This window comes from Salmo trutta, unplaced genomic scaffold, assembly GCF_901001165.1.
Source record: "Salmo trutta unplaced genomic scaffold, fSalTru1.1, whole genome shotgun sequence".
In the NCBI taxonomy this organism is placed as follows: domain Eukaryota; kingdom Metazoa; phylum Chordata; class Actinopteri; order Salmoniformes; family Salmonidae; genus Salmo; species Salmo trutta.
This window is the reverse complement of record NW_021822750.1, coordinates 144,062-161,148: the sequence shown is the minus strand read 5'-3', so window position 1 is coordinate 161,148 and position 17,087 is coordinate 144,062. Positions and strand designations below refer to the sequence as shown.

At 42.5% G+C, this 17,087-nt stretch overlaps 2 protein-coding genes across 2 annotated transcripts; one reads left to right on the top strand and one right to left on the bottom strand.

Moving 5' to 3' along the window:
* Nucleotides 1-2,541: 2,541 nt before the first annotated feature.
* Nucleotides 2,542-5,569, bottom strand: LOC115184161 (relaxin-3 receptor 1-like). Its single transcript, XM_029745162.1, has one exon. It carries the CDS (start codon nt 5,258-5,260, stop codon nt 4,271-4,273), a length of 990 nt encoding a protein of 329 aa, XP_029601022.1. The 5' UTR covers nt 5,261-5,569; the 3' UTR covers nt 2,542-4,270.
* A 1,705-nt stretch (nt 5,570-7,274) lies between these two features.
* Nucleotides 7,275-16,851, top strand: LOC115184156 (mortality factor 4-like protein 1). The gene is made up of 13 exons (XM_029745155.1): nt 7,275-7,433; nt 7,946-7,992; nt 8,124-8,191; nt 8,666-8,752; nt 8,908-8,946; nt 9,178-9,258; nt 9,356-9,381; nt 11,083-11,171; nt 12,185-12,286; nt 12,669-12,757; nt 13,923-14,095; nt 15,420-15,504; nt 16,300-16,851. The coding sequence occupies exons 1-13, from the start codon at nt 7,394-7,396 to the stop codon at nt 16,379-16,381; spliced, it is 1,008 nt and encodes a 335-aa protein (XP_029601015.1). The 5' UTR covers nt 7,275-7,393; the 3' UTR covers nt 16,382-16,851.
* Nucleotides 16,852-17,087: the final 236 nt, after the last annotated feature.

The window sequence follows — 17,087 nt, the reverse complement described above, 5'->3', positions numbered from 1 at the left end:
TCACACACACATATTTAGCGGATGTTATTGCAGGTGTAGAGAAATGCTTGTGTTCCTAGCTCCAACAGTACCCAACACTCTTGGGTACAACTAGTCACTAGTGTAGCAATGCCTCGAAGGAGTGGGATGCAATGATAATCTCACCATTCTAGAAGTTACATTATGAGATGGAAATACTTCACCACAGTTTAGTGAACAGATTTAAAAGGATCATATTTGTTATGGAATTCAACAGCTTATACAGGGAAACATAACTATGCATACTAATCCATCTAGGAGGAGCCATGTGTGGGAAGGCTTGTCGTCAAAATATGGAGATACTGGAACTGCATTGGCAATCTTTTGGCATTGTTAAAAGTTTCTGAAGGTCATCATAGCCCTCCTGCTTGCTTCTCTGGCTCAGTTGCCTCACAGTTTAATTCAAATTACTCCGTTATTGATTGACAAGTAGTTGAAGTAGTAAATACTTGAATTTGTGGTGAGTTCTATTATCTCTGATGATAAATCAATGGATTTATCTGTAAAGTGACAATGAAAATTCCCCTAATTTGAGATGTATTGTTGTTCCAATCGAAAACAGAACGCATTCAAATGCATTGACAAAAAGTTTTCTAAAGATTAAATGATGGGGATTGGAGTGGGGTAAAGGGATTGGTGTGAGGGAAGGGGATTGTATTGGGGTGGGTAGATTGGGTTGGAGTGAAGAGGAAGGACTGCTCTCCAGAGTGATTAGAAGCAGCTGCTTCCCTTCTTCCTCTGCTTGGCTACAGATGCAATGCTGAGGCCATCAATGGTATAGAGGGAAGAGTGTTACAGGATGGTAGATAGCATCACCCACATGTACCATGGCCTTGCTACTTTGGTTGAAACATCACCCACATGTACCTAGGATTGAATGGAGGCTTTGGAGATGGTGCCGTCAACATCTATGATTTTGGACTTGACTATTGAACATCTCCAATGAGATGGAGATTATCTAAACTTTTCTTTCATAAAACAAATTATATTCTTATTTAATTTTTTTTGTTGAAGTTCTGACTTTTAAGACTAAAATTAGAATTACAATTAGAAATGTCTCACCTGAACTCACGGCCTTGGTACAGCCCTGTGTGTCGGCCATGTCGGGGTTACGGTGGGAAGATGGCTGACCGGGTCCAGAGGGAGATGAAGATGAACTCACGGCCTTGGTACAGCCCTGTCGGCCATGTCGGGGTTACGGTGGGAAGATGGCTGACCGGGTCCAGAGGGAGATGAAGATGAACTCACGGCCTTGGTACAGCCCTGTGTCGGCCATGTGGGGGTTACGGTGGGAAGATGGCTGACCGGGTCCAGAGGGAGATGAAGATGAACTCACGGCCTTGGTACAGCCCTGTGTGTCGGCCATGTCGGGGTTACGGTGGGAAGATGGCTGACCGGGTCCAGAGGGAGATGAAGATGAACTCACGGCCTTGGTACAGCCCTGTGTGTCGGCCATGTGGGGGTTACGGTGGGAAGATGGCTGACCGGGTCCAGAGGGAGATGAAGATGAACTCACGGCCTTGGTACAGCCCTGTGTGTCGGCCATGTGGGGGTTACGGTGGGAAGATGGCTGACCGGGTCCAGTGGGAGAGGAAGATGAACTCACGGCCTTGGTACAGCCCTGTATCGGCCATGTCGGGGTTACGGTGGGAAGATGGCTGACCGGGTCCAGAGGGAGATGAAGATGAACTCACGGCCTTGGTACAGCCCTGTGTGTCGGCCATGTGGGGGTTACGGTGGGAAGATGGCTGACCGGGTCCAGAGGGAGATGAAGATGAAAAGATTCTATTACGTAGCATTTGGAATTCTAATGAAATGCTAATTATTTAAACACACACTTCACATGTGTGGGGATAAAGTCCTCAGTGAATTGTCAATGCTTATAGAATATCCGGTAGGATAAGTTAACGTCTTAACACCCTAATGTGTCTGCAATCCTGAACAAATTCTAGAAAGCGTACAGTATTATATAGAGCCCTTATTGCATGGAACTATCTTCCATCTCATATTGCTCAAATAAACACCAAACCTGGTTTCAAAAAACAGATAAAGCAACACCTCACGGCACAACGCCTCTCCCCTATTTGACCTAGATAGTTTGTGTGTATGTATTGATATGTAGGCTTCGTGTGCCTTTTAAAAAATGTATGTAGTTCTGTCTTTGAGCTGATGATGAATGATGTTCTATAGTATGTCATTCTGTATAATGTTTCATGTTTTATGTGGACCCCAGGAAGAGAATCTGCTGCTTTTGCAACAGCTAATGGGGATCCTAATAAAATACCAAATTGGCAGGCCTGTTAGGCAATACATGCAGTGTTTTCGATATAAAATGCATTTTGTTTGGGAAATGCATAGGGCTACCGGTAAAAGCTGTCATCAACTATCAAGTTGTACTCATAACACTGCTCGTGGGCTTCAGAGGGAAATGGACCATTAACAGTAATCGGTGTCAAGACTGTCATGTTTTTCGTTGTCCATTTTGACATAAAACACAATAATACAATCATTAAGGCAACGGGGTGAGAATAAATATATGGATGTTTATTAAAAAAAACATTTTGCATAAACACAATTTAGGCAATATGGTCGTTTTCAATCTATAAAGTTCACATTCATTCATCTGTTAACATAGGCATAATATTTACACTTCCCCCATTGCATGTCATTTGTGAATTTGTGACATGCCATTGCACACAATGAAGACTAGATGTGCAGCTGTGAAGGATGACATGGGATCATGGGTACGTTTCTCTCCACTAGGCTACAATTATGATGGAATGATAAAGACAATATCTAGTCTGCCTCAGTTTCTCTATCGTTTAATGATGACAGTCCGGGCGGTTTCTCTATCGTTTAATGATGACAGTCCGGGCGGTTTCTCTATCGTTTAATGATGACAGTCCGGGCGGTGTCTCTATCGTTTAATGATGACAGTCCGGGCGGTTTTTCTATCGTTTAATGATGACAGTCCGGGCGGTTTCTCTATCGTTTAATGATGACAGTCCGGGCGGTTTTTCTATCGTTTAATGATGACAGTCCGGGCGGTTTCTCTATCGTTTAATGATGACAGTCCGGGCGGTTTCTCTATCGTTTAATGATGACAGTCCGGGCGGTTTTTCTATCGTTTAATGATGACAGTCCGGGCGGTTTCTCTATCGTTTAATGATGACAGTCCGGGCGGTTTCTCTATCGTTTAATGATGACAGTCCGGGCGGTTTCTCTATCGTTTAATGATGACAGTCCGGGCGGTTTCTCTATCGTTTAATGATGACAGTCCGGGCGGTTTCTCTATCGTTTAATGATGACAGTCCGGGCAGTTTCTCTATCGTTTAATGATGACAGTCCGGGCGGTTTCTCTATCGTTTAATGATGACAGTCCGGGCGGTTTCTCTATCGTTTAATGATGACAGTCCGGGCGGTTTCTCTATCGTTTAATGATGACAGTCCGGGCGGTTTCTCTATCGTTTAATGATGACAGTCCGGGCGGTTTCTCTATCGTTTAATGATGACAGTCCGGGCGGTTTCTCTATCGTTTAATGATGACAGTCCGGGCAGTTTCTCTATCGTTTAATGATGACAGTCCGGGCGGTGTCTATCGTTTAATGATGACAGTCCGGGCGGTGTCTCTATCGTTTAATGATGACAGTCCGGGCGGTTTCTCTATCGTTTAATGATGACAGTCCGGGCGGTGTCTCTATCGTTTAATGATGACAGTCCGGGCGGTTTCTCTATCGTTTAATGATGACAGTCCGGGCGGTGTCTCTATCGTTTAATGATAACTGTCTGGGCGTTTTCTCTATCGTTTAATGATGATAGTCCGGGCGTTTTCTCTATCGTTTAATGATGACAGTCCGGGCGGTGTCTCTATCGTTTAATGATGACTGTCTGGGCGTTTTCTCTATCGTTTAATGATGACTGTCTGGGCGGTGTCTCTATCGTTTAATGATGACAGTCTGGGCGGTTTCTCTATCGTTTAATGATGACTGTCTGGGCGGTTTCTCTATCGTTTAATGATGACTTTCCGGGAGTACAACAGCACATGGATAGGAGGAGCCATTGGATACTGTATCATTGTGACCTTTTGTTTTAGTGCTTGCCCATGCCTATTTTGTGATTTCTTTTCACCAACAGAACATACTGCATTCGCCTATTATAGTAGACCCATGTCGTGCGCTCTATAGGGTACATTATGCAACAGGGAGCGCTGCGTAATGGCAACGGCAACCGAATATTCCACTGCGTAAAGTGACTATCCGCGATATAACAAATCTTTCAGTTTCTTTCTAAACTCTTCTCTCATTAGGCAATAAATTACAGGGTTTAGACAGCTATTGGCGTGCGCAAGGCAGACTGTCACAGGAAATACGTAAGTGTGAACTATGTAGTAAGATTTATCCCAATGCACAGCATTCAATTTCACAAGGACGCCCCAGAATGTGATGGCATGATTTGGCATCCAGCAAAGAAAGAAGGAGAGGACGACGATGGTGACAGATTTGGTGACTTGTGATGTCCGTTTGGTGTTTGTTTTCATACTACGGTTGCGGATGAATCGCAAAAGCATGATGTAGCTGACTGAAACAATGGCCATGGGTAAAACAAATGCAAATATTATTTTCTGAAGGTGATAAACTGCTAACCAATATTGTCCATCAGGGAACTTAAGCAAACATAGTTTTTCCCCCGCTACATTTCTCACGGTTGAGAATATGGATGTTGGTGCAGTCGCAAATGTTGCGGATACCCAAAGAACCACGCAAATCCATTTGGCAGAGCAGGACTTTTGCCTAGTTCGGTCCTTTAGAGAGGAGGCGACGGACCAGTATCGGGTGACGCTCATTGCAGTCAGAAAGAACACGCTCGCGTACATGTTCATAACGGTGACGGAGCTGATGATTTTGCACATGGCATCTCCAAACGGCCAGCTGAAGTCAAGTGCGGTGTCCACTGCCCAGAACGGCAGAGTCAATACAAACTGGAAGTCCGTCACTGCCAAGTTAAGGACAAAGAAGTTGATTCTGGATTTTTTCCGCTCTTGTTTCACTCTGATAAAGAAGAGCACTAGTAAGTTGCCCACCAAGCCCACAGCGCACACCACCGAGTAAACGACGCAGATGAACACCCTCAAAATCGGAGTCCCGTCCGCTGTCACGTCGATGTCCTCGAGGCTACTGAACCGGTCCAGATCCGTCAAGGACCAATTCAGTAGGCCGACACTGCTGTTGTTTCCTTCAGTCATCGTTTCTGTTATTACATTCGAGTGATTCCTGTAGGCTATCCAACTTCAAATCAGGGTTGTATTCGCTCACTCTGCTTCCAATACATCCTCAGGTTAGTTTGAAATGATAAGAGCGCAACGATTGCTATGCGCCACACGATTGCTAATCACATGCGCCACACGATTGCTAATCACACACATTGACAATGTAGCTGTCTTGGTGGGGTACCTCAGAGCGTCTTGACAAGTGCAGTTCTTACAGGATTTATATTGTGACCGCTTCTAGATGCCCTGCCCTGAACGCACAAGGATTGGTGCCAATGTTTGATTGACATTAGGCTATAGCCTATATTCCCGATTTGCATCACTTTCTTGATATTGACCAATAGGCTACTCTGGGCGTAATGGGTTTTATAATGGAATACAATGTGTTTTTCTGGGCAATAGTGATTTGGCTACTCACCCGAGAAATACAGTACTGGTAGGCTTAAACCTAATAAATACTATTGAATGGATTGGAAACATTATTTAGATCTTTCTTCGACCATCCCATGTAGAGATCAGTGGAGGTTGCTGAGGGAAGGGCGGTTCATAAAAATGTCTGGAAAGGAGCGAATGGAACGGGACCAAACCATGTGTGTTTAAAAAAAAAAAAAACATCCATATATTTATTCTCACCCCGTTGCCTTAATGATTGTATTATTGTGTTTTATGTCAAAATGGACAACGAAAAACATGACAGTCTTGACACCGATTACTGTTAATGGTCCATTTCCCTCTGAAGCCCACGAGCAGTGTTATGAGTACAACTTGATAGTTGATGACAGCTTTTACCGGTAGCCCTATGCATTTCCCAAACAAAATGCATTTTATATCGAAAACACTGCATGTATTGCCTAACAGGCCTGCCAATTTGGTATTTTATTAGGATCCCCATTAGCTGTTATAAAAGCAGCAGCTACTCTTCCTGGGGTCCACATAAAACATGAAACATAATACAGAATAACATAATACAGAACATCATTAGACAAGAACAGCTCAAGGACAGAACTACATACATTTTTTAAAAGGCACACGAAGCCTACATATCAATGCATACACACAAACTATTTAGGTCAAATAGGGGAGAGGCGTTGTGCCAATAGGCTTCACTTATGCATCACATACTTGACCCATATCAATAAAACAATTCATCTCAGTTTGATATTGACCTACTATCCTATTTGTCAGGACAGAATGATTGATATTTTGTTATACTCTTCAGACTAATGAATAAACCTATTCATGATCTTCAAACCTCTTGGCCAACCATCTGTGTACCAACACACGAGACACAAGATCAAGAGCCGATTTATTTGTTAGTGGCTGAAATAACCAATTCATGTTATGATTGTATGAATATTCTAAACAGCCTAGTACCCTACAGGGCTTCTGGGTGGTGCAGCGGTCTAAGGCACTGCATCTCAGTGCTAGAGGAGTCACTACAGACCCTGGTTCGATTCCAGGCTGTATCACAACCGGCTGTGATTGGGCGGTGCACAATTGGTCGTGTCGTTCGGGTTTGGCTGGTGTAGGTCGTCATTGTAAATAAGAATTTGTTCTTAACTGACTTAAATAAATAAAAAATATTATAATAATCTAAACATACACCCAGATCTGGTACAGTATTCTCAATGGCAGAACTAGGGGAAAAAAATGGCACATGCTCTCAATGCAAAATGTGTACAGTGAAATGCTTACTTACAAGCACTTAACCAACAATGCAGTTCAAGAAATAGAGTTAAGAAAATATTTACTAAATCAACTAAAGTAAGAGTTCCATAGGCTTGCGCACAATTGCCCCAGCGTCGTCCGGGTTAGGGTTTGGCCAGGATGTAATTGTAAATAATAATGTATTTTTAACTGACTTGCCTAGTTAAATAAAGTTTCAAATAAAGTAAATGAACATGGCTGCTTTCACCAAACAATGATGATGTCCTGTGTGCTCCGCATGGGCCTCAGCGCAGTGCGTTATCCTGGTCACCTGACCGCGCTGCCAGGCTGTGCACGTCGCGAGAAGAGTGGCGCGCCCTTTGCCGTGTTGTGTCAGGAAGAAATGGGAGCTGGCAATGCACGAATTTGATCATTCAGAGATCCGAACAGTTGAGTCTGTGAATGGCGCCAAAACAGGACCCTAAACCTAAATTTCAAGAAGGTAATGTGCACCGGGATGATGAACTGTAAAATTAAAAACGTGTTGTCTCGTGAGTGAAAAGGCTTCGACGCCTCTGCGCTATGGCGCTTGTCGCGCAGAGCACGTTAGCCAGCTAGCGTTAGCTAAAACAGTCTGCTCTGCTGGTGTGCTAGCTATATGCTAGCTAGATATATCATCAATATGAAAATTGCCTGAATAATGTATCGAATAATTAAGTGTCATCTACCGTAAGTAGTGTACTAATACACGTACCTTTCGTATTCATTCAGCCAACTAACTAGACTGTTTGCGCTAACTGTCTGTGTTGAAACAATAAGCTATCTAGCTAACGTTAGCTAACGTGTAAACAATCCCTTGCCAAGGGCCTTGGCTTGAATAGCAACTGTAGCTAGCTTGTTTTATACGTTGGCCACATATCAACGAAATACGTTTAGCTACACCTTAGCCAACCACTGGTGTTCACGGTTTGTTAATATAACCGTCCAGCATTTGTCTATTTCTTCTGTTTTCAGGTGAAAGAGTTCTGTGTTTTCATGGGCCATTGCTTTACGAAGCAAAGGTGGGTTTAGATTCATTGCACCAATCTGAATGGCTGTCAGCTCGTGTTTTACTAAACAATACACCATTTACAGTAGCCTATACCTATAGTCATATTTATTACAATTCTTAATGATTGTTGTTGTATTTCAGGCAGTGAAAACCAATATCAAGGAGAAGCAAATTAAGTACTTCATTCATTACAGTGGATGGAACAAAAAGTGAGTCATTTTTGCATTGTTGGCTTTTCAAATAATAAGACTCCTGTATTTAAAGTGACTTAGTCATGGTGCGTACGTTTTTACGAATGGGTTGTCCCGTGAACTGAATCCACTATTCTGGCGTTGCATGCTCTAACAGAGCGTTTCCCAAACTCTTGGGTACCCCAGAGAGGTTTTCAAATGATCAAAGCTTGATGAGGAGTTCCTCATTTGAATCAGCTGTGTAGTGGCAGGGCAAAAACCAAAACGTACACTCCTTGTGAAACGCTACTCTAACATTTGAGCTACAGAGGACCAGTACTGTCTCTATTTAGACAGTACTGTTGTAGCTATGGACCCATCTTTTTTTAGAATGAACTTTATTTTATTTTTATGAATGCTTACCTCACAGCCACAGACTTAACATTCTGGTATTGATTCAATAAAAAATAAACTGTCAGCAATCTGAATGTGGTTGATTTCTTTCTGTTTTAGCTGGGATGAATGGGTTCCTGAAAGCAGAGTTCTCAAATATGTGGACAGCAACCTGCAGAAACAAAAAGAGCTTCAAAAGGCTAATCAGTGAGTTCATCTATCATTACAGACAGACTTTGTGTTGGGTGGGGGGGAAAGTGTTTTAGTGTATGCAATGTACCTACTGTGTCAACATTGTATTCAAGCTGCCATTGAACGAAATACAAGAATGAGATTCTATATGTCAATCAATGTCTCCCCAGAAATGCCGACGATGACTCGAAGATGGGAGAACATAAAAAGTGATTCCACTTATTTTAATAATGAACCACAATAGTAATCTTTATGTATATAGCACCTATGATACAATACTTGCAGCCCACAGTGCTTTTACTTGTAAGCACTAGTTGAACATAAAACATACTGGTTAAAAGAACGATACATAAAATGATCCTAAGGAAATGTTAGAAGTGTTTTTGAAGGTTATTGTAGTTCATGGTCTGGTTTCTTGGCGGTGTTCCTTTCTCTTGCAGACATTATGATGTTGAGGGAAAGATGAGGGGTATAGCGCCAAGCAAGAAGATTGCTGCTGTGCAGCAGAAAAATGTTGATCTGTAAGTTTGATCCCGTCTTTCAAGTTTGACCTACTTTCAAACTTTCACAAAAAAGAATTGAACAGCGCCTTTTAATGCAATCTTTTTTCTTCTTCAGGAAAGCGAAAAAGACAAAACTAAAGAGTAAGTAAAAGGGTTAGTCCCACTAGTTTCTGCTACTAGTAAAAGTGTTAGTCCAACTAGTTTCTGCTACTAGTTAAAGTCTTAGTGCTACTAGTTAAAGGGTTAGTCCCACTAGTTTCTGCTACTAGTAAAAGTGTTAGTCCCACTAGTTTCTGCTACTAGTTAAAGTCTTAGTGCTACTAGTTAAAGTGTAAGTCCCACTAGTTTCTGCTACTAGTTAAAGGGTTAGCCCCACTAGTTTCTGCTACTAGTTAAAGGGTTAGTCCCACTAGTTTCTGCTACTAGTAAAAGTGTTAGTCCCACTAGTTTCTGCTACTAGTTAAAGTCTTAGTGCTACTAGTTAAAGTGTAAGTCCCACTAGTTTCTGCTACTAGTTAAAGGGTTAGCCCCACTAGTTTCTGCTACTAGTTAAAGGGTTAGTCCCACTAGTTTCTGCTACTAGTAAAAGTGTTAGTCCCACTAGTTTCTGCTACTAGTTAAAGGGTTAGCCCCACTAGTTTCTGCTACTAGTTAAAGGGTTAGTCCCACTAGTTTCTGCTACTAGTTAAAGGGTTAGTCCCACTAGTTTCTGCTACTAGTAAAAGGGTTAGTCCCACAAGTTTCTGCTACTAGTTAAAGTGTTAGTCCCACTAGTTTCTGCTACTAGTTAAATTCTTAGTGCTACTAGTTAAAGTGTTAGTCCCACTAGTTTCTGCTACTAGTTAGTGTTAGTCCAACTAGTTTCTGCTACTAGTTAAAGTCTTAGTGCTACTAGTTAAAGGGTTAGTCCCACTAGTTTCTGCTACTAGTAAAAGTGTTAGTCCCACTAGTTTCTGCTACTAGTTAGTGTTAGTCCCACTAGTTTCTGCTACTAGTTAGTGTTAGTCCAACTAGTTTCTGCTACTAGTTAAAGTCTTAGTGCTACTAGTTAAAGGGTTAGTCCCACTAGTTTCTGCTACTAGTAAAAGTGTTGGTCCCACTAGTTTCTGCTACTAGTTAAAGTCTTAGTGCTACTAGTAAAAGTGTTAGTCCCACTAGTTTCTGCTGCTAGTTAGTGTTAGTCCCACTAGTTTCTGCTACTAGTTAAAGTCTTAGTGCTACTAGTTAAAGGGTTAGTCCCACTAGTTTCTGCTACTAGTTAGTGTTAGTCCCACTAGTTTCTGCTACTAGTTAAAGTCTTAGTGCTACTAGTAAAAGTGTTAGTCCCACTAGTTTCTGCTACTAGTTAGTGTTAGTCCCACTAGTTTCTGCTACTAGTTAAAGGGTTAGTCCCACTAGTTTCTGCTACTAGTAAAAGGGTTAGTCCCACTAGTTTCTGCTACTAGTTAGTGTTAGTCCCACTAGTTTCTGCTACTAGTTAGTGTTAGTCCCACTAGTTTCTGCTACTAGTTAGTGTTAGTCCCACTAGTTTCTGCTACTAGTTAAAGTCTTAGTGCTACTAGTTAAAGGGTTAGTCCCACTAGTTTCTGCTGCTAGTTAGTGTTAGTCCCACTAGTTTCTGCTACTAGTTAAAGTCTTAGTGCTACTAGTTAAAGGGTTAGTCCCACTAGTTTCTGCTACTAGTTAGTGTTAGTCCCACTAGTTTCTGCTACTAGTTAAAGTCTTAGTGCTACTAGTTAAAGGGTTAGTCCCACTAGTTTCTGCTACTAGTTAAATTAACCCTTTAACATTCCTTTGTGGATAGAGTTTGATTGTGTGTCTGTCCCATTTGTCTTTATGCAGCACCAGCGGCTGGAGAAGGCACCAGCACAGGAGAGATGCCACAGCCACCGCGGAAGAAGAGGGCTCGTTGCGACCCAACTGTGGAGAGTGTATGTCCACCTATGGATGCTGTGTGTTGTCCCTCACATACAGCAGGCCTGTTCTCTGTGTTGTCCCTCACATACAGCAGGCCTGTTCTCTGTGTTGTCCCTCACATACAGCAGGCCTGTTCTCTGTGTTGTCCCTCACATACAGCAGGCCTGTTCTCTGTGTTGTCCCTCACATACAGCAGGCCTGTTCTCTGTGTTGTCCCTCACATACAGCAGGCCTGTTCTCTGTGTTGTCCCTCACATACAGCAGGCCTGTTCTCTGTGTTGTCCCTCACACATACAGCAGGCCTGTTCTCTGTGTTGTCCCTCACATACAGCAGGCCTGTTCTCTGTGTTGTCCCTCAAATACAGCAGGCCTGTTCTGTTCTCTGTGTTGTCCCTCACATACAGCTGGCCTGTTCTGTTCTCTGTGTTGTCCCTCACATACAGCTGGCCTGTTCTGTTCTCTGTGTTGTCCCTCAAATACAGCAGGCCTGTTCTCTGTGTTGTCCCTCACATACAGCTGGCCTGTTCTGTTCTCTGTGTTGTCCCTCACATACAGCTGGCCTGTTCTGTTCTCTGTGTTGTCCCTCACATACAGCTGGCCTGTTCTGTTCTCTGTGTTGTCCCTCACATACAGCTGGCCTGTTCTGTTCTCTGTGTTGTCCCTCACATACAGCTGGCCTGTTCTGTTCTCTGTGTTGTCCCTCACATACAGCAGGCCTGTTCTGTTCTCTGTGTTGTCCCTCACATACAGCAGGCCTGTTTTCTGTTCTCTGTGTTGTCCCTCACATACAGCAGGCCTGTTTTCTGTGTTGTCCCTCACATACAGCAGGCCTGTTCTGTTCACCAATTGAAGCCTCTCATACTCTGAAACAACGGCTCCAGTTACTTATGTCCTGCAGCAGTCAGTCAAACACAGATGGGAATTGTGGTGTTTAACAATACCCATAGCTTATTTCATTTATTTTCTGTTTTTCACATCTCTTATTCTTAATGAGTCTGACTGTTCCATTTGTTTTCACTGTAACCAGGAGGAGACGTTCATCAACCGTGTGGAGGTCAAGGTGAAGATTCCTGAGGAGCTGAAGCCGTGGCTGGTAGATGACTGGGACCTTATTACCAGACAGAAGCAGGTGGGGGTCTAGACAGCTGTCTACCAGGGTTGGGCTCAATTCTAACTAAAAATGGTCAATTCAGGAATTTGACTTTCAACCTCAAATATTGAAAAACTTTTTAAATGAATAGCTTTTACTTTTAAGTTTATTGAGAAGTCATTGAAAATAGATGTTTTTTTTTATTATTGAATTGGAATTTCAGTTCATGAATTGGCTGCCATCACTTCAAATTGACCCCAACCCTGCTGTCTACCCTGGTCAGAAGATGCCATCTATTTACTGGCAAGACAGTCTTTCTCTACAAGTTCATTCTTTACAGGATTTTGTTTGTGTTTTAAGTGCATTTTATGAGGTGCTTGACAAATATGTATACATTACATTTTTCTTGAATTTTTTGTAGCTTTTTCACCTGCCCGCGAGAAAGAATGTGGATACTGTCTTGGAGGACTATGCAAGCTATAAGAAATCAAGAGGAACTTCAGAAAGCAAGTAAGTAAAACCACACCCCTCTCGACGTTGCAGTAGGAGTGAAGTTACATTGAAGAAGGTCATCTGACTAGAAACCAGGCAAGCTAGGCCTGTATCTGCTCATCAACGTTGGCTAGCTGTAATTCACCTGCTTGGTGAAGTTCAACCTAGGTATCACACATTCTTCAGCTCTTTTTATTTCTTTATTTCACCTTTATTTAAGCAGGTAGGCTAGTTGAGAACATGTCCTTTATTTAACCAGGTAGGCTAGTTGAGAACATGTCCTTTATTTAACCAGGTAGGCTAGTTGAGAACAAGTCCTTTATTTAACCAGGTAGGCTAGTTGAGAACATGTCCTTTATTTAACCAGGTAGGCTAGTTGAGAACATGTCCTTTATTTAACCAGGTAGGCTAGTTGAGAACATGTCCTTTATTTAACCAGGTAGGCTAGTTGAGAACAAGTCCTTTATTTAACCAGGTAGGCTAGTTGAGAACATGTCCTTTATTTAACCAGGTAGGCTAGTTGAGAACATGTCCTTTATTTAACCAGGTAGGCTAGTTGAGAACATGTCCTTTATTTAACCAGGTAGGCTAGTTGAGAACATGTCCTTTATTTAACCAGGTAGGCTAGTTGAGAACAAGTCCTTTATTTAACCAGGTAGGCTAGTTGAGAACATGTCCTTTATTTAACCAGGTAGGCTAGTTGAGAACATGTCCTTTATTTAACCAGGTAGGCTAGTTGAGAACAAGTCCTTTATTTAACCAGGTAGGCTAGTTGAGAACAAGTCCTTTATTTAACCAGGTAGGCTAGTTGAGAACAAGTCCTTTATTTAACCAGGTAGGCCAGTTGAGAACAGTTCTCATTTACAACTGCGACCTGGCCAAGATAAAGCAAAGCTGTGTGACACAGACAACAACACAGAGTTACACATGGAGTAAACAATAAAGAAGCCAATAACACAATAAACAAGTCAATGACACAGTAGAAAAAAGAGTATATATACAGTGTGTGCAAAAGGCATGAGGAGGTAGGCAATAAATAGGCCATAGGAGTGAATAATTACAATTTAGCAGATTAACACTGGAGTGATAGATAAGCAGATGATGATGTGCAAAAGAGCAGCTCTAGCTGTGAACACTCCAGCACTGCCTGTTGCCTTATATCTGCTGTCCTGGTTCCCCTCAGGGAGTATGCTGTGAATGAGGTGGTGGCAGGGATCAGGGAGTACTTCAACGTCATGCTGGGCACTCAGCTACTCTATAAGTTTGAGAGGCCCCAGTATGCAGAGTTACTGGCGGATCACCCCGACACACCCATGTCCCAGGTCTACGGGGGCCCGCACCTGCTCCGGCTCTTTGGTACGTAGCCACCGGGAGGGGTGGGGGTGGGGGGGGGGTGATGACTACTGTCTGAATGAGGAGGATCTGAAGTAGCCTCTGGACTGGAACTTTTAACAAATATTTCAGTTTGAATTTCAGGAGACTAACATTGTGGTGATTGAGCTCTTTTTAGGAGAGGTAAAGACCCATGGGGAAATAGTTCTCTCTTTAGTTATTAGAGCCTTAAAGTTTACAGTGCCTTTGTCTACTCTTCTCCTACCACCGTTCACTGCACTGTCATTGGTGCACTGTCACAGCACCCACGAAAGCTCTCTTCAGCCATACTGCTAATGAAGGAGACTTTAATAGATTTCATTATCGGCCAATATCACAGGGATGAAAGTTTACTTTCTGGAGTCAATGGGGTGTAAGATAATGTGTAATACCCAGGGAAGGCCAGAAAGTTAAGCGTCTACCACTGCCACAAATTGCATCCAGAATCCCATTAGTTAGTTAATTAACATTGAGCAGATCTTTAACTACCGACAATTGGGTTTCTGATCTCAACCGGTGTGATCATCAGATGGAGTAAATGCCAGGGACATTTGAGAAAGCGTCTCGTTCCAAGCCAGGTTGAACTGAGGTTAGTAGATGGAAAAAACATTTAGAAAAGTGTTTGTGTCATCAATGGCTGTGTCAAACACTTGAAGGTCAAACGCCAAGCGTCAATTGGGTGGTGCTCTCTGCAAACGAAAACTGCTTCTATCTCAAGGCCATCAGACTGTTAAATAGCCATCACTAGGTCGGATTCCACACGGTTACGTAACCCTGCACCTTAGAGGCTGCTGAGCCTATATACATAGACTTGAAATCACTGTCCACTTTAATGTTTTCATACTGCTTTACTCATCTCATATGTATATTCTGTATTCTATTCTACTGTATTTTAGTCTGTGCCACTCCAACATTGCTCGTCCTAATATTTATACATTTCATAATTCCATTATTCCACTTTTAGATTAGTGTGTATTGTAAGATACTACTGCACTGTTGGAGCTAGAAACACAAGCATTTCTCTACACCCGCAATAACATCTGCTAAATGTGTGTATGTGACCAATAACTTTTTATAAATGAAATCACAATTTATTTAGGAGTGCATTTAACAAAGTCACAGCACTCTTCACAGATTTTAAATAACACTGTATAGCAGTTTCCATGGGAGTGAGAGTTTCAGTTAACCATCTGTCCACACCTGCATTGAGACAGTATTTATTCAAATATCAGCCAATGCTAATATAGATTCATGTCTGTAAATATGCTTAAACCTGGTCCCTGACAGTGCTGTTCTTTGTGTTGCGCAGTGAGAATTGGCTCCATGCTTGCCTACACTCCCCTGGATGAGAAAAGCCTGGCTCTGCTGCTCAACTACCTGCAGGATTTTCTCAAGTAAGAAGCCTCTCCTTCATCCTCACTCGTGAAATTGAATGTCTGGCTTGGCAGAGCATTCCCTAACCTGGCTGGCCTATCATAATTTATATATTCTCATCAGAAGGATTTCACCGTTGAAAACGTAGCCCACTGACCGCGAAATGCTGCTATTTAATCTCGCTGTCAGGGCCCGGTCTAAGCTGGGCTACACAAGCTTGACACTGACAGAATTTGTGAAATTGAAGTCCCAACTTTGTGATACCACTCTAACAAGAAGTTATCAAGACCATTGGATTCCAGAGTAGGCCTAATCGTACAGCTTATTTCAGTCATCCTGATGAAGCAGTTCCTTTGTTCACTGTTGCTCTGTCATGAATGTTGTCCTTGCAGTGGGCCTAAATGTCTGGCCATGTATCTGCAGGATACTGTCTGTGTGTACCCTAGAGATGATCTGGGAACGTGGCCATAATCATGTTCCTCCTCAACCTGGAACAACCGTAGTAGATTGGGATGGGTTCAAACGGAGGCCACATTCATTAGCCTTTTTCACGTGTCGTTATTTCCTGTAAACAAATGTGGCCTTATCCTAATTGCTGCAGATGGTTATCTGAACAAACTCAGTTTAAATGTCCAAATGGAAGCTAGGTTATAATTTGTTAGGATGAGCTGATCTGCTCCTCATTCTTCTGCAGCCTGTAATATTTCTAGACTTCATAGAGGCCGATCACCTTTATGAATACAGATGCCAGTTTTTGTCACTTTTCTATGGCTGGTAATTGACCTCCAATCGCTTGTTCCTCCTGTCTGTCGTAGGTATCTAATGAAGAACTCCTCCCTCTTCAGTTCCAGCGACTACGAGGTGGCGCCCCCAGAGTACCATAGGAAAGCCGTCTGAGAGGAAGGTGCGGGGGGGGCGATCGACCCATTCGGAAACACCAAGCCTCTTCCAGACTACATGTAACCATCTCAAACCCTTTTGAGTGGAAAGCTGGACTGGAATTTTTTTCACTTGGACTATTTCTGGAGGTTCCCTGGAGTCGGTCATGTCTTTGGAGCAGTGGTAGCTTTTAAGATATAAAGTGTTTTTCTTTCTTTCCCACCGGGTACGTAACACAAACGAGACAGGCATGTTTTTCTCCTAATATCGGGGACTTTTTACCATGAACATCTCTGTAATGTTTCTGTGCATTCCATCGGATCCGTTTTTTGTCTGTTTTCACCTCAACAACTTTGCATGTGTTGATTTATGGATATTTGATGCTAACCACAATTTGTGCAAAGCAATCGAATTGAAATGTCTTTGGTGGGATACATTAGCTGTGTTATGGTTGGCTATCATTTTGTAATAAAGATGTTTCTACACAAGTTCTGTATGGTAAATATCCTTCATTCTCCCTGCCAACCTGTAGTCTACAATACAGAAATAATCTCATTATTTTGGCATTCATGAGACTGAGATTGAACAATGGCCATTGACTCCCCATTTAATGGTTCTCACTCAAGTTTTGTCACATGCACAATCACAGTGAAATTAGTGACTTGCAAACCCTACCCAACAGTACAGTATTCAGTATCAAAATAGTATAACTGGCACCTACTAC

Excerpts from the sequence above, each read along its gene's own strand:
- LOC115184161 (XM_029745162.1), bottom strand. The coding sequence starts at position 5,260 with ATGACTGAAGGAAACAACAGCAGTGTCGGCCTACTGAATTGGTCCTTG.
- LOC115184156 (XM_029745155.1), top strand. The coding sequence starts at position 7,394 with ATGGCGCCAAAACAGGACCCTAAACCTAAATTTCAAGAAG. Across the intron at positions 7,993-8,123 it reads CATTGCTTTACGAAGCAAAG|GCAGTGAAAACCAATATCAA; the intron begins GTGGGTTTAGAT and ends GTTGTATTTCAG. Across the intron at positions 15,505-16,299 it reads TACCTGCAGGATTTTCTCAA|GTATCTAATGAAGAACTCCT; the intron begins GTAAGAAGCCTC and ends TGTCTGTCGTAG.